The sequence below is a fragment of the Rhipicephalus microplus genome, chromosome 7 (genome assembly GCF_043290135.1).
Source record: "Rhipicephalus microplus isolate Deutch F79 chromosome 7, USDA_Rmic, whole genome shotgun sequence".
In the NCBI taxonomy this organism is placed as follows: domain Eukaryota; kingdom Metazoa; phylum Arthropoda; class Arachnida; order Ixodida; family Ixodidae; genus Rhipicephalus; species Rhipicephalus microplus.
In genome coordinates, this window is record NC_134706.1 from 87020192 (window position 1) to 87043541 (window position 23350).

At 43.4% G+C, this 23350-nt stretch overlaps 1 protein-coding gene across 4 annotated transcripts in view; it reads left to right on the plus strand.

Moving 5' to 3' along the window:
• LOC119180312 (L-lactate oxidase) overlaps positions 1-22781 on the plus strand; it is a 53935-nt gene extending 31154 nt beyond the window's left edge. For all 4 annotated transcript variants that reach the window (XM_075869421.1, XM_037431483.2, XM_037431479.2 and 1 more), the window contains 7 exons: positions 635-786; positions 2193-2448; positions 6494-6657; positions 12862-12953; positions 18947-19105; positions 21200-21269; positions 22537-22781. In XM_075869421.1, the coding sequence (XP_075725536.1) occupies positions 635-786; positions 2193-2448; positions 6494-6657; positions 12862-12953; positions 18947-19105; positions 21200-21269; positions 22537-22667 (1024 nt within the window). In that variant the 3' untranslated portion in view covers positions 22668-22781. The remainder of the gene's footprint in view (positions 1-634; positions 787-2192; positions 2449-6493; positions 6658-12861; positions 12954-18946; positions 19106-21199; positions 21270-22536) is intronic.
• The last annotated feature ends 569 nt before the right edge of the window (positions 22782-23350 follow it).

Consider the following 23350-nt stretch of genomic DNA (forward strand, 5'->3'; position numbering starts at 1 on the left):
AAACTCAGCTGAGAGCAAGGTAGTGGTAGTAAAGCTAAGAAATAAGTGGACGTGGTGGGGACAGCAAGTGGTCGTGGAAGCAATCTGTTTGCACCATAGATAAAAATTATGCGTGCCTGATATGCGTATTGCAGTCGCATATATCTCGGAATCTCTATAAAGTCTCACTGTGTCGTGTACAGAAATCACTCACCTGTCATCTGCATAAATACATGCAGCATTCAGTTAGAAGTACAAGTATTGTATTAGAAAACGCATTATACAAGAAAACGCATGGTATCTACGTAAGCTTATGGAAATAATAGAAGTGAGACCATTGTCGCTTATTTCGTGCATCGGTATGAGAGAACCACATGCTCTGAAGTATGACACCACATAGCTGTTTACAAATCATGACCATTATTTGCCTGCTAATACCGTCATATAAAACCATTTTCTTCATTTTAATACTAGGTTTGCTATTGCTGCTGGTAATGTGACCATGCAGTAAAACGTCGGACAGAATTTGCCATACAGAGAAAACATGCATTTATTATTGGAACACAATGAGTAAAACATTTTACTGTATTTGTACTGTTGTGGTGAGAAGATAACTGTTGCGGTAGAAAATAAGCCATTAACTTTGTCTACGCAGGCTTCGCTTCAGACCAAGGTCCCTTGTGGACGTATCGAAAATAGACACTTCTACTACAGTGTTGGGTCATAAAATATCTTTTCCTGTCGGCTTCTCCCCTTCTGCTGCTCATATGTTATCACATAGAGACGGGGAATTCGGAACTGCAAAAGGTAAGTATGCCACAGTGCCCATTTGTCGTTGTTGGCAAATGTGAGCCTTTTTCTGGCAGAAAATTCGTTCCCGATGTAATGATCGTTGAGAGTTTTAGCGGTTGGCAAAATAACATGCAACCCGCACTAAAGTTTAGCAAGGGAAAAAAACTGTTCCAATGCCTAACGCCGATGCTGATGTCGAGTGCAGGCGAAAAGTTGGGAATATTTCATTGAGTAGTGGAGCATTGAGCACTAGTATTGATTAAGCTGAGTATGACGCCTGTCATTAGAACTAGGTTTTTTTTTCAGTGTCTTCATAAATGTCTGTTACGAGCTATTGTGATCCATTTATATAGTTCCAACACACCCAAAAGCTACAAACTGGATTAAATGGCCTTTTGTGAGTTGTTTGTCCACAACTGGTACTGTGACAATTATTTGCAACTTTTTGTTACCGCGACTGCACGAATACTGACCTTTTGATAGTGTCAAAACAGCTCATCGTAAGCGCTAAGCATACTTTACATACATTGGTTATACGAGTCATAAGGCTAGCTGGTGTTAAAAAGTTATCAATAGTTCAAGTAGAACTTTTCGTCGGGCTAGTGGGTGTATATTTAGCGGAAGAAATATGGCGCAAATGATCCGACCGCAAGTAGAGACTGGATGAACGCCTCGTGCATCAATAGTTGTATGCATTATATAGAGCACATAAAACCGACAGAAATGGCTGCTTACAACGATTACGCTCTCGACAATGCTATAATATTCAGCTCCTTATAATATAAGCACAATGCAACATATACCCTTCTACACCTATGCTTAGAACTACTCAGCTTTCAGTTGAGATTGTCCCCGTCTTTCGTGTGGTTTCGCGGTGTTTGTTCTTTCCCATTTCTCGACGCAATCTCAAAGGTGTATATTAAACTGACTGCGCATTATGACGGAGTCCGTATTATACTTTCCGGAGATATATTGCACACGCGTCATTTATCTGCTGCACGGCATCACGAAGCTAGTGCTACACGCTATCAATGGTCAGCTTGTGCGTAACTGGATAATAGCCGCTTTACCGTGCATCTTTGATCTTGTCGCTATTATGCTAACATCGCCGCTGACAGTGCAAAGGTAGTCTAGGACAACTTCTAGCGCACTCGCAGCATGGATATTTGAATTTCTAGCCAGCCGATACAATGAAAAAGGAATATAAAATAGTTTAATGTTAGTACTTCTTCCGTGCAGTTCTTCTGTCTTCGTTCGTCACGCTTCTAGAACACTGCAATAATGTCGACGCGCCGACCTACTCATGGCACTGTTATGCAGTGTTCGTTGAAAAAAGTCATTTCAATTAATAATCACGAGCTTCCGAAGAGCAAGTACCAAAGATCTTGAAGCCCTGCTCATTGCGGCCTCACATTCTGCAGCGGCACGGGACGCGGGAACCGTCATGATCCTCAGCGTTGCGAGCACAGTCTCATTGGAAGACGTCAGAGCCAGTGCCCCGGATTGCCTCCTGTGGCAGCAGATATACATATTCAAGAACCGCACCTTCACCGAGTCCATCGTCAGGAGGGCGGAGCATCACGGCTATGCTGCCATTGTGGTCACGGTGGACTCTCCCGTCTCTGGACAGTCTTCATACATCACCAAGCAAATGCTACAACTTACGGATGGCCTCAGGTGGGAAATTCCTGTGTGGCACTCATGCGCTACGATTAAACGCATAAGCAAAGCAATTTCGCAAAAAAAAAAAAACTTTGGAATAACTTTGTGCACTTTGTCCCCGAAAAGTTGCGTGGTTCCGTATGAATTCACTAAAGAGAACTGGAAAGCAAAGACCATCTTTTTTTTTCCTTCTCAGTTCACTGTTTTAACTCCACTTCTCATGAAAGCTACGTGAGCCCGAGTTGCTTTTGCACTGCATTTAGTGTCAGCTGACCTTCGACCAAGCAACCATGTTATGTCATCAATTCAGCATCTGACAACGCTTTATATATTCTCGTAATGATGTCGCCATATATAATGTTAAAAATGTGAGACCCCACTGACTGGCTTCAGTTTTGTGCCAGGACAAGCCATGTATTATTTGTCATCTAGTCAAGTCACGGAATAACAAATTAGAGGTGTATCAATCAAACGAAACAGCCGTGAGCTCGACATGAGCGGGACTGTAAGTCGAGGAGTACATGGCATGCATGTCATTGTTTTCACCCTCAAACTTTAACTATGTCTACTTCATACAGTTCCATTCCTCAGTAATATTTCTGGTGTATCAAGGATGCGAAACGGCCATTATATTACAATGAGCGGGCCTACAAGTAATTTAAATCTTTGACATGAATCTCATTATTTTCATGCTACCACCTGTCATTTATCATCGTGGAACAATCATGACGCACGTTACCGAATTTCTTGAATATCTATTCATTTGTACGGCCGCAAGTTCCCCAAGAACATAGCATGCAAATTATGCCATACTAATAAGCGTATCATGATTGGCGCACTATAGATGATCATTTATAATCATCACACATTTTTCTAATAGCATACCAGTAATACCACAGTAATACCATAGTAACACCATACCGTAGAGGAGTTTTCACCAGAATAGCTGCTTTACACTACGCGTATTGGTCCTCAGCTAGAGTATGCACGATCGGTTTGGGATCCTGATCAATCCCAATGAGTGGACGCAATCGAAGCAGTGCAAAATCACTCAGGTTCGTTTTATACTAACGACCTATCACCACGCAGGAAGTGTAACGGAAATGAAAGCTCTTAAAACATCCCAAAACTTGCCATTTGCCAGAAGCAAGCTAGCTTTTTTTTTCACTTTTTCATAAAATATATAATCACAATGCAAGTCTCCGATCGCTTTTTGTTTACCCACCACCATTCACATCTGCTCGTGCGGATCATCGTAATAAAGTCAATGTCTCAGTTTTGAACACTGTCACGTGCGCACAGTCATTTCTTCCGATAACTTCAGTCGACTGGAATCATCTGCCACCGTCTGTAGTAAAAATACGCGATCCAATTCTTTTCAAGTATGCTCTTGGGACATCATCTAAAATTTTAAACTTGTGCCATCTGTTCACTATTTTTTGCCGTTCGGAGCTCTTGCCCGTGTACTTTTTCTTGATATTATATTGATGCCTCAACTACACAATCTAGAGGTACATTTTGTATAACCAGTGTTTCAATTGGTGTTATTAATTACCCTTTGTCTTTATTATAGGTGCTACTGTACTCACCTAGATTTGATTGTTCATGTATCTCTTTCGTTGTGTTTTTTCTTATCTCTGCGTACGTTTTTCTCCCCTCTATAATGTACTGTATGTACCTTGAGGGTATTTCAAAAAATATTTATATAAAAAAAAATTGGCAGACCCAACGTACAGTGAGAATCGATGATATGTGAAGCACGAATGAGAAATGTTGATATGTCACTTTAAAATCAGCACAACGTTATGAGGCGCAGGTAAATGATGCCGTACATGACTTCCGTGTCATGATTATCATGTTTGGACGTGTCCTTTACCTTCGTCATCTATTCACGTCACGCGATACAACATTTAGTATATGTGGAGCTAGCGAAACGGCCGCGAGCACGCTATTAGCGTGGTTTGTTGTCATGTTCTTACATGACACGCGTATCAGGATTATCATGTTTGCACCAGACATATATTTCGTGATCCATTAACGTCACGTAACACCGAATTTGGTATATGTGGAGCTAGCAAAACGGTTGCGAGCGCATCATGAAGGGCTTAATATACTTCAATATAGCGTTGACGCCCGCGCACGCTGGGCACAGCGACGCTACGTTAGCAAAACGTGAGCACTCTATAGTCTGACGCCAGCGCGATCAGCGTCTGTGGGTGCGGCCCAACGGCAACTGGCGCGAAATGGGACATGCTGCATTTTGCGCCGATGCGTTACCCCTACAACATTGTGTCTTTCTCTTTGCGTGACGGAGGGACGCCAGACGCACTGAAACGCGCATGCATCAAAGCAACGCAGCGCAGCGCGCGCCTGCGGTATAACACAGGACCGGCACCTGGCGTGGAAACGCCAGCGTCACGCGACGAAATGAACGCCGGCGAGCACGCGCACCGCGTCACGTCGAAACGTATTGGCACCTTGACTGTGGCACGTAGTCATGTTCTGACAAGACATGCATATAATGATTATCATGTTTGCACAAGTCACATACCTTCGTCATTCATTGGCGTGTCGTAATACAAAATTTGCCATATGTGAAACTAGCGAAACGGCCGCCAGCGCCTCATAAGTGTGGCTTGTAGTCATATCGTATTACATTACACGCATCTCGTGATTATCATGTTTGCACCAGTCACATACCTTTATCATTCATTCACGTACTGTAATGCCAAATTTGGTATACGTGACGCTAGCGAAACGGCCGCGAGCGCATCATGAGCGTGACATGTCATGTTGTTACATGACACGCATGTCATGATTTTGATGTTAGGGTCTGTCGCTTGTGTTCGCCATGCAATCATGCCATACCATACCAGTTTTTCAACATGATATGTGAACGAAACCACCGCAACAGCTGCAGGACCATGAAATGTAAATCATAACATTTATGACATACATATCATAATTTTCACCTTATGACTTGTCATATATGTTCTTCATACAGTCATATTATGCCTCAGCAAGTTTGGTATTATTATCATTATCAAAACGGCCAGGAGAGCTAAAACTCGTAGGTGGAGATGGGTAGACGGGTGGATGGATGGGTGGATGGATGGACGGACGGACGGATGGACGGACGGACGTACGGACGGACGGAATAAATTCCAAGAAGTTCCCTGACAATTGCTTCGGGTTTATTAACTGTACACGATTCTGTAGACAAGAAATAAAGTCCTTGATTACTTGATAAAGTCCTTGATTACTTGATAAAGTCTTTGATTACTCGATAAAGTTCTTGATTGCTTGATAAGGCGTTATTTTATTTTTTCGCGTCACATAACACATTTTGGTCCTACTTCTTTTTGAAGACCACCAGAGCGAGTGTTTGGAAGCGCGCATAACCATGTTCACTCAACGCAACTGAGTGACAGGAACAGGTCGTTTTTGTTTAGTGGACTGCTTATCATTTCACGCACTACGTTGTGCGTCATCGTTTCGGTGGGGAGCTCATGCAATGTTATCGAAATTTCAAGAGCTGTAAATGTGGTTGCTGAAAACTTCTGAAGTTTCTGTTACCATATTGATGTACGATAAGCAGTGAGTAAAAACATGGCACAGAGCTTCTTGCAGTTTTCCTTGTATTGTAATGTAGTGGCGCAGCTCTCCGCGAAATCTTTCGCGGAACAGGCCAATATTTCAGTGTTAATCATGACAGCCTGCTTATGAGAAGAAGTAGGAATATTTTTTTTAGTATTCTAGTCACAACTGTGTCCTGTAAATTTCACTTGTACAATATTTAAACTCCAATATTGCTGACCGTAAGTGAGCAATAGTGAGTATGAATGTACCATGTAGCTATATTGGATGCGATCATCCATGTAATGCATCACCTTTACAGAGCACTTGTGATTACTGAATAATCGCTGTATAGCAGCGTCTCGTAGCTTGTCTTAGGCTGCAAATACTGATGCAGCTCTTCCTATATGGTTACATGGCATGAGATCATTCTTTCACTTGCCGTTGACTGTCAATGAAACAGCTTGTCTATTATATTGCGTAGGTTTGCGAATATGGAAGCATCCTGGCCCGGAAGACCATTCAAGTTCGCCCATTTTGCGGAAAACACCATGGGAGGCCTGCTGTCTTCATCGGTGACGTGGGAGGATTTCCGGTGGCTCCGTTCCATCACGAGACTACCGCTTGTAGCGAAGGGTATCCTGACCGGTAAGAATTATCTCAAATCAAAACTGACATGTTCGGATATCCTTCAACATCAGCCCTCGCATTATATATAGCTGTGAAATTTTCCACATTGCTCGAAATACGTGTTGCAAATCGGTTCATCTAAAAGTGGTAGATTCACCTTTTTTTTCATATTGCGTTCTGTGCTGATGCAGTGGCCGCTATAAAATGGCAGTGCACCGTGTTCGAAAGCTAGAAACCTCTGTACGAATGTCTACATGTTGGACACGTCTGCACCAACTCGACTAATGCTTCAGTGCCAAATACGCTCGTTACCAGTATGAGTACATTAAACATGCCTCGCAATACCTCGCTTATATGAAATCTCGTCCTGTGAGAATAAAACCACGAATTACACACCTAATGGCACATATAAAGGGATTGATGCGCAGAAGAAAAGGCTGGTGTTAAATTGGTTCATTGTAAAGGTAAACGCCAGCCATTGTCCTATACTCACTCACCAAACATAGTTGAGAATTTCTCTTCAAGCATGGGTTACTGAGTGGCATGCACAAAGTACGCGAATCGCTGTGAACGATGCCCAGTAAAAAGAGTGTTATTTCGAGGCGTTTTGAAGTTCTATGCCAAAAAGTATGTTCCACATACGGCGTCCTGCGTGTCGGCTTCCTTCCACGGCATAAAGTTCACATGATTGCCGAAAAAAATTGATTCAAAAGTTCCAGCAATTTGTAGTCAAATACCATGCGGAAGAGAGTGCCCAGGATATGTGCTCTGATACTGGGATAATTTTAACGGAATGGCTTATTAGGCCTGTTTCGCGGAAATTCCAGCGTCGACGGTTGTGAGCGGAAAACCATCATTTCGTGCGTGACCAAAAAATCAAGAACGGCGCAAATAAAACTAATAATAAAAATTGGCCCCGTATCTGCATGAAATCTGCAAATGTCGTCGAAAGACAATAATCTTGCGTGTGGAGAGAGTGAAGAAGACATTTATTTGGTATTCTGCGGAAGAAAATTGGTGAGTGGTATTCTGGAGGCGCTGTGTTAGTGCCTCAAGCGTGCAGCGGAGGCGAACGAGCGCATCCAGTCACATCACACGTCAGACATGAGCGCCATCTGGCAGTTTTTTTTTTTTTTTTGAAAACAAAGCGCGTGGCTCTGAGACGGGTGTGCGCGCCCATCTCAGAGGTGATAAGGTGTAGAATGCAAGGCGACGGGTCGGTGCCACCACGGTGTCGTTTTAGCAAAGCGTTGGAAACACTCGCCTTTCCGTGCAAGCGTTGCATGGTCAGCGCAGCGTGATAAGCGCTACGGTCCTTAAAATTACTTATGTATGCCTTTTTTTAGTAAGAGACGCACATGTAGAATATATACGTGTTATTATGGCGCCCCATACATGCACAATAATTGCTTTTCAATTGACAATTGCACAAACATGAACGCTCAGCCTTTAGCAACATAGGGGGGCGCTGCGGATGGGGTCGGACGTTTCAAGTACCCCATGCAGTTAAGAGTAAACGGACGGACGGACGGACGGACGGACCAAAATTTTTGCGTCGAAGGTACCCAAGAAAAACTATCGTCTTTAAAAAACCCGCCGTCATAGTGGGAAACGAACCCGGGAGGGTTCGGTGGCAAGCGGATGTTGAACAACACGGCCAAGCGTCTTCTCGTGAATACAGTGAAAATAAGTTCCTCTGCTTTTAAAAGCAGTGAAAGTAACACACATGTATTCTTTATAAACGCAGCCATTCTGTATACATGTTTCATAATTCAAAATGAAATAGTGCAGTCACAGTGCGTGGTACAACCACTCATTGCCATCGGGCGTCGGAACATGCGACTGTCATAATCATAGTTTCCTAAATTTAACTAGAGGGGACTCTGGTGCTGTGATCATTCAGCGACCATGGGAATGATAGGTATTACACAGATTTGCCTAGTCTTTGTACTTTAGGGTGGCGAATCGCACTTGTGGCTTCGTTTATTGTTGTGTTTCGGTTTTGTTCCTAAGGAAAGGACGAACCCTTCTAAACTTCGTGACCCGATTTGATATGGTAAGTCTAAATGAATAAGGTGGTGAAGCACAATCTCTCAATATTTGCTTATATTTCTTTCGTGAGAAAACAGCTTCATGCCCCACGAACACGCACAAAGCCAGAAGTACAAACATTAGACAAATCCAACTGCCTCCCATCATTCTCGTGCTCGCTGAAGCGCCGTGCGTTGCAGCATCCATAGAGAATAGCTCCAAATTTCCCTCATTTAGAAAACTATATGACCTTAATGACTTCGCGATTTAAAGGCGGTCGCCCACTACAAAGGCACGCAGACGCTATAGCACCTGTTCTCTTAAGGTCACTAGGGTGTTCAGAGCAAGTTCGAAAAGGTTTCATGCACTAAGTCCTTGAAATACGCACTAGGAACAAAATATCGCTATTGCGTTCAAATCTTCAAGGCGAAACCTCAGGATTCCCTTTTTTTATATGTTTTTCACAGTGACACAAAATTATTTAGCTTAACGCGGAAAAATGTCTCTGATAGTATACGATAGATTCTACATTGTATAGATTCCCTGTGCCATTTACCCAACATAGCGTGGGAGCGCATAAAAGAAAGACAGGTTAACAAAAGGTGAATGAGATCGGTTGTTCTGCTGAGGAGAAGGTGAAGAAATCTGTGTGAGCAGGAAAGACAGCCACGCCGAAGTCGCATCAATTTTGGCGTGACGTTATACAGAAGGCGTCGGCAACGCTTCAAGGCAGAGCCCCAAGTTGCATGAATCCAACACAGTCGGGGCTGCACAGCAAATCGTAAGTGAGGGAACAAGAGGAGGCTTTTCAGGCAAAGAAAAAAATACAATTATGTAAAATAATGCAATAGAAATAAATGGATAGTGTTTATTTTCAGTTGGCATGTCATGAACTCGAAATTTACAAACATAAGGTAGAGCGCAAACCCCAATTGAGGTCAACACTGCCATGGCGGCCATCTGATGAGGAGTTACAATGGGAGGAGGGAGCGTTCTGGCTTCCTGCCAAAGGTCACAGGTAGCCCTCTTATAGAGGACCTCAGATATTCAGTGATCTTCAAAATTTTCAGCGGTGTTTTTTGTTACTTTCAGTCACTCCGACAGTGTGTCAGGGTTACAAAACCCCTCTGATGAGCGCGTTCTGGCATAATAACAAAGTTATTGTGAATACCTACAACACCCTAAGAAAGTGAACTCAAAAGCCTAGTTGGATTCATAGCAGTGTAGAAGAACACACAAGACGTAGAGCATAAAGGCCGGGGTTTAACTGGACGTGAATCCCGTGAAACTCTGCTCTAAGCTACCGGTATGTGCTTAGCTTAGCTCTAGTTCAGCTATCAGGCATGTTTCGTTTTATTATATTGATCTGCCGTTTCTTTGGTGACGCCTTCTAAGCCTTGCCTCCAAGAATTAGAGGATTAATTTTGAAAGCGATTAGTAACAGTCCCGAATACACTGCTGTCGAACCATTAGACTGCAAGTAAAACAAACACTATAATCGGCTCTGAACTGATGGGTCATAGAGAACATGATGAATGAAAGAAAAGTAGCAAACAAGTACAAAATGGGAATCGAACCAAACCTTTTTGCATGGCAGACCAGTAGCTTACTACTGAGCTACGCGGGTGCTTGTAACGCCGTCGCAAGTTGACCCTATGTAGGCTTCATTTAGGGTGAAGAATAGCATTAACATGTGTCATAAAGTGTTCTAGCAGAGTATAGTGACAATCGGGCGTCACATAATTCCAAATACGTAACGTGTGGGTCGTTGAATACTCCAACCCATTCCAAAAGCCCCGTGCATAAATCTTATCATCGGCAGCCGCAGCACTAACAAAATGCCCATAACGCCTTACAAGTGTATAACGGGAACCACGTTTCTCCGAAGAATGACGATCAATGACATAATGAACCCTTCCCTACTGCATAGAAATTCTGAATATTTATGACGTAAGGGGTTGCCATGCAAGTGTGCTTGTTGCAGTTGCCCCAAGAGCGTTTAAAAATGTGGCTAATTCCTCCATACCAGGAATCGGTATAAAACCAAAGCGAAAAGTGTTCTCATAGACGACGTGCTGATAGTGTAGTGATTATGAGAACTTGTACAATCTATATTGATGTTCGGCAGCTATAGCACATTTTCATGCGGATGCAGGCACATAGACACCTAGTGGCACATCTTCATCGGGACTACTAACCCCCACGATCATGACTTAACGATTCTCATAGTTGAACTTTCTGAACGTATACCTGGACACATCGTAGCATAAACGTGCACCTGTTTTCATGCATACACTACCACACCACGCTTGAGCAACATGTGAGGGAGAGTTTCCTAGCTTGATCCGCAAGCTCGCAGGCGTTCTCTGTACTGCCAGCCTTTGTGTTGCTCCACAAAGGTACCACGTTCGCCCGTCAATATCATTGCCTTTCTGCATCGTTTACTGAAGCAGTTATGTTAGTCGGTGCTATTACACTGGAAGTACATAAAGGCTAAAACCATTGGTGCGTGTAAGTTTCACTACACCGATAGTGAGCCGTCACACGCTGACACGAAGTAAAAGGCAAAGATCACAACTAGATAGATATCTAGCTGCGTCTAGGATGACCGCCCGATGATAGCGGGGTCAGTGTTTGCTGCTGCAATAGAGTTTCATACAGTAATACTTAGGGAGAAATATGGCGCCAGTGTCCAAGCGGGCTCCTTCAGCGGCGTTTTCACCCCCATGGGAATGATGGGCAGAACAGGTTTCAGACCTGCGTCAGATGGATGAGACTAGTGAGAATTCGCGACGCTTGTTTCCCAGTGTAAAACAGAGCAATATGAAGTTATATTTGATGGAAGCTTGTTTCAAATTTTTGTACGTCAACCTTATTGCAAAACGTTTTCGTGACCTTGAGTTACACGAAAAACCCTGGAGAAATCCAACCACCAGGGTATGCATTGATCTGTCACTGTGTTCCATATTTGGCATCAATATGTGATACAATATTTTTTACAACAGTTGAAAACAAATATGCTTGTTCTGCTGTCGAAAGTGCACATTATCTATTTATATAAACAACAGTATAGTATTAAGTGAGCAACACTTGGTATTTCGTCTACTGCGACGCCAGGTGTGCCTGTCCAAGTGTTCTGCCCCCAATGCACCTCTCAATCGGTGTGAAGTCGAGTTAGAGGAGTGTGCCAGTGCGTCTACTTAGCTTCGCCGTCATTTAGCAGATGACTTAAACAAGTTCTGGCAAGCCACGCTTATGAAAATATAACTCTATCGTGCACTGGCAGGGGACGCCACAAGTACACAGCAGTGAGTGGACGACGCTTCGCCTAAACTGCCAAATACGCCTTGTAAAGCTATAACATTGCGGCATATCAAGTCACCTAGCGGTCTTCAGCCTCTTCGAACAAAAACTGCACTTCTTCAGTGCTTCGCGCCACGACATACTACCACGCTGCACGAAGAACGAAACTAAAACTTCAGATGAAGATCCGCAGACAGTTCGCTAGCTATTGCTATCCAATCCGAAGTCTGTACTTTTCATCATTCCCATGGGGACATTGTACGAAACTTTATGACTGCTCCTGTCGAGGCGCTTATACCATGACCTCCGAGATTGCACGCCGGCGCGTAACTCTGACGCCATGCTTTAACTGTGTCGTTGACAAATCGTTCTTGAATGGTGCAAGTAAGTGTCAAGCCACATTACTTCTCTTCATCGCTTACAGACAGCGGCACCACCAAGCCCAGCGAACAGGCAGCATGGAGCGAGAGATACTGTTTAAGAGATATAAGTTGTGTTTGTGGAAGGCTTTTTGTCTTCTCTGATAGCTCAATCAATATAGCGTCGGGTGCATACCGCCTAGAGCCGAGGAGTCGGAGGTTGACCCCCGTCCTTGATGTGAAGTTGGAATGCAGTGTGCGCTGAGAGCTGGATCTGATCTTTGCATGCTATTGGTTCAAAAGGGGGTGTCAGCACAGCTCGAAAAAATTGAGTTTGGCCAAACTCGACACATCCTGCATAGCACCTTAGTTTATAGATTTCATGCCGTGAAAAGGGCATCCAACCAGGGTATATTAAATATTTCTTTCGGTGCATAGAATTTCTTTCTTTCTTTACTGTCATTCGCGTTTTACGAAGCTATTCAGGCAGATTTCATATAAGAACTGGAATCATTTATGTTTTTTCCAGCTGAATCGGCCCTTGAGGCTTACAACAATGGAGCGGCGGCTGTTATGGTTTCAACCCACGGAGGAAGGCAGCTCGACGAAGACCTCGCATCGGTGAGAGCCCGCTTGAACTTAATTTGCATTCCTGTCCAACGTGTTGCAAGACTAGGACCAGTTGCTGCGTTGTGTAGATAATGGTTTCGCAACACCACGATCTCTGCCTTAAAGAAAAAAGAAAGAGCAAGGTAAATATCTGTAGAGAAAAATTAGCAGTTTCTGATATCATTTTATACACGCTGTTAACGCTTTTAGTGTTTACAATGAATAATCAAGCAAGTAATATACATTATCCTTTATGTGCAATAAGAAAATTACCTATCGTTTTATGTGCCTAAATCGCCCGATCGCGATGAGGAACGCTGAAGTGGAAGACTTCGGAAATTTTGAAAATCTGGTGTTTCTAAGTGCACTGATATCGCACAGAGCAAGGCCTTCAAGCATTTCGCCTTCAATTAGGCGCGACTGCTGTGGCCAGGATCGTATTTCCAACCTTCAGTTTCGCAGCTGGACACCGTAACTATTGCTCTGCCGCGTCTGACGAGGTCTATGTGCAGGGTCACGTAAATGAGGAGGTTGGGGACAGCCAAAGTTGGGCAGAGTATATTAGATAACTTCGCATATTGGCTAATTATGATTCAGTTTTGTTTAGATTTTGAAGTGTGCTTACTTCCCTTCTCTGTAACGTTTATGCGAGAAGGCCTTATTTAGCAATAATAAACGAATCCAAAAGTTTTAACAGCGTAACTCAACGCGGGCAGAGTAAACGTTCAATCGGAAACGAAGATCATGCACAGTTCAGTCGTTCCGTTTAACTTTACCGCAATGAACCGATTTTTGTGCCAACGCTATTGGGTTAATGGAATGATTTTACCGACATTCAAAGTAAGAATACCGGGCCCACGCAATATTTACCGAGGTTTATGCGCTAGACCACTTTTTTTGACATTCTTGATTTGGTCGTTGGCAGTTGTAGAAAAAACAAATAGGCCGCGCAAATAACAAAATTGCGAGCGTTTTCTGACAAATTTACGGATATTCCTTCTCTTTCTTTCTCTTCCACAGATTAACAGTGGTCCTATATAAATAGTCATGATTAGTTGTGAATATTCGTAAATAATATGTGAATGTCAGTTTCCGATTTAAGATATGCTACAGAGTCAGAGAAATGGATTGCAAAAGGTATGAAAAATAAATCATGGCTTCTAAGTGATGCATTTTACGCTGCTAGAAGGCAGTCCAACTTTGGCGCTTCGGTAATAATCACAGTCAAGTGCCGCCTTCATTTCACGTGGAGACACGGCCACTCGTTAAAAAGGTTAATGAGGGAAAGTTCAAGGTAAGAGTACATTAGACTCGTGTTATAGAATGCGTATCAGCCGTGATATGCTGTGTCAATAAATTCACAGTCATTGTACAAAGAAATGTCAACTCGATACACTGATGGCTCAGGCATGCTAGTCATTCCTTATTCACATGACTGCAAAACGCCCCATATTGAAAGGGAACACAGACCAGAACATAGCACACACACGGGCTTCTAGAAAAAGAGAACGCTCATCAATTGCCCACAGCTTTTTCAGCGTATAATTCTCAATCTGTAACCATCTTGACACCAAATGTAACAGCGAAACAGTACATTATGGAAAGTACAACCACATACCTAAATTACCACATGCAAAACAATACACAAAGATGAGGCTTTTCGCGAAGATGCTCCACTTAGCACGTGTAGTCAAATTCACCTGTTCTTTACGATATAGCTGACTTGACGTCTCATTGGTCATCCAATGGCCACTATATATTTCTATTGCTCTCCAAAATTGAGAGCTCACTAACAATCACTCAAGAAAAAATATCTCACCCTCAGCGCTCATTGAAGATCACGCTCATTATTGTTTTTTTTCACAACAGCATTAACTAGGACTCAAACTCGTAAAACTATTACTCACTTGGACTCGCACAGACTTAGACTCATGATTCTATTTAGTCTGGGTGAGTTACACACCAGTTCATTAGTTTGCTATTAGCTGTTTCATCCAAAGTGTCAATAATTTTTAGCACCTATATGTAGCATAAGCAGCGTTCTGGTTAGCGCTTTTAATCTCATATTTCCAAGTACGAGTTCCCAGTGGTTGCCATACACAAAGAAAGTTTCTCCTAAAAGTGATGACTCACTCAAGATGGTTTTGACAGGAACTTTCTTTGAGAGCGAGTGAGAGAGGGTCAAGTCACCTCACTCGCCTCCGTAACTCACGCATCTATTCAAACCATAACAGAGCTGGCGTAGGAACGCTATTTAGTTCATGTCCGAATAAGCATGATTAGCATAAATGTCAGCCGACGTAAGGCCGATAGCAACAGTGGAGCTAAGCTGACTGGAGAGGACGAGAAGTCGGGAAAACAGTACGGAGCGTAAAAATGGAGGTAAAGCGGGCTTGTTGGTATCTATATATACTTGTTCCAAACACCTGTGTTTTGTAATGTCATCTGTGTCCTTTGCTGTTTGAGACGAATATGAAGCTGACTCAGACTCCTTTCTAAAAATTGATTCGGGCGTGAACACACACACACACACACACACACACACACACACACACACACACACACACACACACACACACACACACACACACACACACCGCTCACTTCCAATGATTTATTCATAGCTCGAAGGCTTGAATATATACACAGGACAAATGTGCGCACTAAAACCACAGAAGGCCAACAGCATGCATTACCAATACGTACAGTAAATTTCAGAGCCTAAAACCGAAAAACTGAAATTCGCTTGGTAACAATGATAGCGAAGGGGCGCTTATACACAGTGATGTTTGTTTAATTTTTTCAATGGAAAAGGCCTCCAACACTTCACGTGCCGTTTTACTTGCGCTTCTGCCTAGAATCTTTGTCTCGGAGAATCGTGCATCATAACCGCACAAGATCACGTGCGCAACCAAGTGCGCATACTTGTCACCTCGTTTTGTTAATTTTTGGGCGTGTTCTATGAACCGGCCGTTAACGCATCAGGCGTTCCGTTTGGCCAATGCTCACTTTTCCGCAGGATAAGGGTATGGAGAACACGATCCCCGTGGAACACTTCACAAAGGCCCTCCCACGCTTCCTCTCACAGCCGCGCTTTTTGCTATCGCACACACGCTGGCACAGTCTTCTGATTTTTTCGGGTGTTGAAAACACCATCGGAACGACATGCATGGCTGCGACTTTCTTCAGGTTGTGCGAGAACTTATGGATATATGGCACAACTTGTGGGCTAATCCTCAAGAGCTGAGTAGCAGTCATCGCTTCCCATGTTCCACGTTTAAACTTCTGCATAAGTGATTCAGCAACGGCCGTGATGACCGATCCAGGGAACCCAGCAGCCTCTAATTGGCTCACCTGATTGAGGAAACTAAGTTTCATGCTGTGTGGGCACGACCTCCTCCACGCTGACTCCAAGCAAAGAGACGCATCACCCCTCTTCACAATCTTTGAGTGAGTGGGCAGAATCGCACGGCAGCAACTCCTTCTCAACACGAGGATGATAAGACCAGCAAGAATGCTCATCGTTCCACGTGAGGCTGAAGTCTAAAAACTGCAGACAAGCCTTTTGTGGCTGTTCAATGGTGAAGGAAAGGCCTCGTCCTAAAGTCTTATAAAGACGACTAAAATAAGATGAACAAATGTAAGGTCTCCCCGCTTATTTAAAAGGATTAAAAAATTGTCAACGTGCCTAAAAACCTTTAAAACCTCCCCTCCTCCCTTTAAAACATTATTCAAGTCCCTATCTACATCCGCTGAAAATATATCGCAAAGAACCAGCGCGACACAGGAACCAATGCAGATTCCCTGCCGCTGAAGAAAGGGCTTTTCGTCAAACGTTACAAAGGTTACATTGAGATAAAATTGTAAAAACGGCAAAAAAATTGTGCACATTAACGCCTGCGTGCGGCGTTAATGCGGGCCTTACGGTGTTAGCCAAGGACATGGAGAAGAGCAAAATGAGCAACCTCAACGCTTTTTTTTCTCGGCCAAGACGCACGAACCCGAGGTACCTTTTCGCACTATTGTTAGTAAAGCAGGATCATGGCAAATTAACGCTAGCAGATTTCTTCAGAGCAAGCTAAAGATTCTTGTGGTGAATGACCCTTTCCGTACGAAAGGCTCAAGTGATGTGTGCGACTTTTTGCGGACTCGTGATAGCACAGGCAACGCCTTTTCAGTGGATGTCGTCGATCTTTATTTTTCCGTGCCGCATGACAAGCTTCTAGCCTCTGTAAAATCCTGCATCGAAGAAAATGGCTACTTTTCTTTTAGCAATGATGCAGGCGTTAATGTCGACAGTTTTTTATTGCTTCTAGAATTTTACTTGAATGTAACTTTTATAACGTTTGACGGAAAGCTCTTCCTTCAGCGGCAGAAAATCTGCATTGTTTCCTGGGTCACGCCGGTTCTTTGCGATATATTTTTAGCGGATGGAGATAGGGACTTGAAAAATGCCTTTAAGGGGGAGATGGTTAGAAGTAATTAGGTACGTTGATTATTTTTTAATTCTTTTAAACAAGCTCAGACAACTTACATCTCTTGATTTTATTTTATACGTCTTTATAAGACTGTATATAGGACGAGGGCTTTCTTTCACTGTAGAATTGGCACAAAAAGCTTGTCTGCAGTTTTTATACTTGAGCCTCACGTGGAGCTATGAACATTTTTGCTGGCCTTGCCATTATCGCAATGAGAAGGAGTTGTTGCAGTACGATTCTGCCCCCTTACTATATATTTGTGAAAGGGCGCGTTGCGTCTCTTTGCTCGAAGTCGGCGCTGAGAAGGTCGGGCTCACACAGCTTGAAACTTCAATCAGGTGAGCCGATTAGAGGCTGCTGGTTTCCCTGGATCAGTCATCACGGCCGTTGCCGAATCACTTCTGCAGAAGTTTAAACGTGGAACACGGGAAGCGAGGACTGCTACCTAGCCCTTGAGGATTAGCCCACAAGTTGTGCCATATATACATAAGGTCTCGCACAACCTTAAGAAAGTCACGGCAAGGCACGGCGTACCGATGGTGTTTTCCGCACCAGAAACAATTGGAAGACTGTGCCAACATGTGTGCGATAGAAAGAAGCGCGGCTGTCAGAAGAAACATAAGAGGGCCTTCGTTAAGTGTTCCATGGGGGTTGTGTACTCCATACCCTTATCCTGCGGAAAAGTGAACATTGGCCAAGCGAAACGATGTATTTATTGACCAGTTAAGGGAAGACGCCCAAAAAACACAAATTGAGATGACAAGCACGTGCACCTGGTTGCGCATGTCGTCTCGTGCGGTTGTGACGCACGATTCTCCGCGACAAAGATTCTAGGCAGAAGCGCAAGTAAAACGGCACGTGAAGTGTTGGAGGCCTCTTTCATTGAAAAAAATTAAAGATCACTGTGTAAGCGCCCCTTCGCAATGATGGTTACCAAGCGAATTCCAGTTTATAGGTTCTAAGCTCTAAAATTGTTTCAGTGTATGTATTGACAATGTATGCTGTTGGCCTTCCGTAGTGTTAGTGCGCACATTTGTCCTATGTATATATTCAAGCCTCCGAGGTATGAATAAATCAGTTGGAAGTGAGCGTTGTGCGTGTTTGATGCCTGTGTGTGTGTGAGAGAGAGAGAGAAAGAGAGTGATTGTGTCGTGTGTCCGTGCTCGAATCAATTTTTAGGAATGTTGTATGAACTAGCCCGACAACAAGTTCTTTTACACTTAGACTTAGACTCCCTCACGAAGTATACCTCGCTCTTGAGGTTCACTCAGACTTACATTCATCAAAGGTTTCTGAACTTGAACTCATGGCTTACTAAATCATTACTGAATAGTATTAATTCAGACTCAAACTGCCAAGAACTACTGGCCCGGACTCACACAGACTCCGACTCGTGGCTCGATTAGACTCGCATCGAGCCATGAGTCTGGGTCTGTGTGAGTCGACTTATGGATGAGTTTGCCGACCCCTGGACTCTGAAAACGAACGTGTGACTCTGGGCGCTTTGTCCGCCTGCTTTATTCACAGATCGAGGCACTGCCGGAGGTGGTTGTTGCTGTTGGGAACCGGATGGAAGTCTACCTGGACAGCGGTGTGCGATCTGGAGCCGATGCTGTGAAGGCACTCAGCCTCGGTGCCCGGGCAGTGTTCGTCGGGAGGCCTGTGCATTGGGGTCTTGCTTATAACGTACGCATTTCAACTTCGTCTTTTCAATCGTTTGCGCAGGTGCCATGGGCTGCTCGCCAACTGCTGTCAGTTGCGCAACGCCACGGCACTATCACAGGTTTTCCTGTCGAACAGTCGCTTTTATTGCGTGTATCGGTGAAATCCACCAGAAATGAAAAATAATTTATATGTACGACATATGTGCTTCCCAGGTGGAACACAATTGGGGAGTTTGCAAACAAATTTTAAAAGAAAATGAGATTGTTTCAAAAGAGATAACACTTTATGCAGTAGCGAACGTTGAAACATTGCAACTTTGTGTGAACCTTCGGGCTGTTTTCTGTGGTCTCGCGTATGCTGAGCCGGGTATCTGCGTCTAAGCAGCCATGGCGGGGGTCCCCGCTTAACAATCTTGTTGCGCATGCAGTACTAAACTGAGATTGATATTTATATTCACACTTATTTAACAATGTTTATTAAAATCCACTAATATTGGTCTTCACATTTTAAATGAGGAAACTACGTGGTTGATTGATTGTATCAATCTTTATTTCGTCTTGAATACTTTTTTTCAAGAAGAGTACAGGAGCTAAAGGTGAGCAACGCCTTACAGGTTGCTAGGGCTAGGCTTGCGTGTAACAGTCAAAACTGTTTGATTCGCTTAACTTTGTGTTTATTTAACAATGGTAAATATAAATATAGAACGTCTGTGCAGGCAGAAGCAGATAAGCAGGTTCTACTGCGTGACTGTGTGAACATTCAGGCTTTGTTGCAGCGTCGTCGAAGCTACGTATAGAACCCGGTAGCAACGAAGCTGCGAAAACATTTCGCCCCTATATATACTAAAGTTGTATATCAAATACACAAGAGGAAGCGCTGCGATTCCAAACAAGGCATTTGCATTTGGATAACATCGTTTGCTTCCAGAGCCAATATCACAGTTATTCTCCTGTCAAGTAACAATACACACTGCTGACCATTCCTCACTTTTCCATCCAGGTATATTTCTGAGGTGAGCACTACATTTCAAAACTGTTGCGTTCTCGTACTTTGAAATGCGAAGCCTTTCTTGGCGAACTTCGGCGACTTCGATCGTATCTATCCAGCCGCTTAAGCTTGGGTGCTCTCGTTGTCACACCCTTGACTTAGCGTGAACCAAAATTAGCATGGGACGGTAAGATGGTATGACGAATATGACGCGCTGGTCAAGACAACAATCCCCTCGCGTATGTCGTCAAACGCTTTCCTCCAGACAGTGCCACACACCCACGGGCGGCTATGTGCCAATGTTATGCGGGTATGTGTCACAGGTGATAGACACTTAGTGTCTACCCAGGAACGACGAGAACACACTTGGGCGATTTGAACGTGCGAGCGTTAAAAAATGCTCGACATCCGTAGCGTCGACCGACGAATGCAAACAATAAATGTCAGGGTCCGAGCTAGAATTGAACCCATTCTGCGTAGCAATGAAGCATTTTACCACTGAACTGCGCCAGGTATGGGAACTGCTTTTTAAATAGACGCTAATCTTGTGAAACATCAATAGTGATTGCAGTGCTGCCTATCCAATTTTATAAGCATTCCATACGTACTTCTTTGATACAGCCATCACGTGGAGTTTACGTCAATTGTGGTTAGTTTCCATGCGCTGAAGTTTAATTATGTAGCAGTGTCTTAGGTCAGCATCCTCGAGAGCATCAACGCTTCATATCACCTTCTGGGGTTGCTAATCCGCATGTTCCCATTGGCATCATTGCCCAAGTGCCAACAAGTGGTTATATAAACATCTGCTACTCTTCAACATATGTCTGTGCGTGCAACACTTGTACATAAATTTGGCGTCATTTTATGACGTGTCGCTCAATAATAAAATTGAACACGGTCACCTTCCCTTGTCATGTTTCGCATAACGTTGGTGCCCAGGTACGTGGGATCTGCCAAATTTTCTTGTACCTGGTTTTTATGAGCGTTTATAAGACCTTCACTTGAGCAACACATTGAAATTCAAACCTAACCACAATATTCGAGCACCAGAATTAATGATCATGTGCATTCCAGCGTCGATAATGCCAATAATATTCAGACCCATTGCTTTCTTCTTTATATATATAGGGAAAAGCTGGTGTGGACAAGGTGCTGGAGATATTCAGGAGTGAATTTAACCGCACGATTCAACTACTTGGTAAGTGTTCCAAGCATCTCGATTCTGGTACGAGATACTCGTTTTCTGTTTCACGTACCCGCCCAGTTTCCTGATCAGCACATCACGCCTACTGTGAGCTTAAACTGCCCTGCCCTTAAGAATAAAATTTAGGAGTCCCTAAACATGGCTTAGTCCTCCATCGCAAGAATCGGTGTAACACGAAAGTAAAACATGTCCTCGCAGTAGTAGTTGAATTTCGCTTTGCATTGATATGGAAGGATTCGCGCAATATCTACAAGTGTTTGGCCACTATAGAACCGCCTAACGTTGATTCGCTTATGGTGAATATTGGTGGTACAACTCTATCCACACGACTAACGTCAATGGTTCGTGATTACACAGACCCTTGTAGCAGGTGTAGTAGGCAACGGGGAGAGCGTTAACCTCTACATCTACTACAAGGCGTTAATGATGAAAACGATTGCTCGCGCGGCACAACCGTTAACTAGCCACCCCGTTTCTATAGGCACTGAATCCTGAACTTCCAAGGTATTGTCGGTGGGATATTTTTGTTGTGTGTTGCTGAACAATAAATATTCGCAGCGTGCGCCTTAACTTAACGTGGATGGCGGCTTTTCTGTCTCGCATTGCCCATTAGCAGCAATAAGCATGTTCTAGTAACAGACAGCAGTCTAACACTGCATGCTTTGCACCTCTCCTTGTTTCTATCCTGCGTAACGCCGCCATGAGCGCCAGTGTAAGCGTTAGCGCCCGCTACTTCACATGTACACACGGTTCTTTTTAGCGGGAGGTGGCGTAAAGTTTTCACGTTCTTTTCTTTCTGTGTCTGTTTTTTTCATCCCTCAGTCCTCTTTCCCAAGTGTATAGCAAACCGAACGCTCGTCTGGTTGAGCTTCTGGTCTTTCCTTCTTCCTCCTCCTCCTCCTCTTTGCAACTCCGCGAATAATTGGTGAGCAATTCCTGCTCAACAGAAAATTCCCAGCAGTTACTTTTAAGAAAATATATAGTAAATGAAAGGAATAAACCTAGAAACTGCCAAATAAACTAAGAACTCAATGTAAACACACATAAGTAAATTCTATGATTAACTTCTGATTCAAAAAAAAATCATAGAAGTGCTTTACTGAAACGAAAACAGAATTATTGAAAAGTGAATGAGAAGCTATATTTCTGATTAAACTAAATGAATAAAACGGTATGCAACGCAGGTTCGCTTGTCATACTCCTTCACAGAGTGGAAAGTTCATAAATTTTTCTTCATAAAGAATATCATTCTTACTTGCAGGGGTGCCAGACGCCAAGAGTTTGTGCACTGACTTTATCGCCCGCGAATCGGGCTACTCACAGCCATTGCACCGAAACTGTGCACCGAAAAATCCATGGGATGATTTGCTCAAGTACAACATTGGAAATTAGGTCTCACAAAGAGTTACGAGGCTATCAAATACGAAACACAAAATACATTTCAAACTATTGCTACTTTTTTTCTTTTAATAAAACGACATGAAACAATAAAGTGAATGAAATTTTTGTTGCTCTGTGTGTTGACAACACAAAGATTTTTGTTTTTATTTTGGGGGCACGCGCCAGGGTGGGTAATTTTTGTTCTACGCAAAAGTGCTAGAATGGATGTTTTAGCGGGGTTCAAAAAACTTCTTGTGCTGTAGTTCCGCCGTCGGCGTCAACGTTGGCGCCATTGGTAGAGAGCGAAAAAATGTGTTTCTTGTCCGTGACAAAAAAAAATCGATAAAAACGAAAACTTGTGAGGCCTGACGAAGAAAAACACTATATGAATATTATGTTGTCAAGGAATTTTTATCACTTCTTATATTGCGTGGCACAAGCATTGAATCACGCTATCCGTCAAAACATGTGAATTGAGCAACCAATGGCTGTTCTTGATAGATTGATATGTGTGGTTTAACGTCAAAAACCACCATATGATTATGAAAGACGCCGTAGCGGAGGGCTCCAGAAATTTTGACCACCTGGGGTTCTTTAACGTGCACCCAAATCTTCTCACACAGTCCTACATCATGTTCACCTCCAATGAAAATGCAGCCTGCGAAGCCGGGATTCCATCCCACGACCTGTGGGTC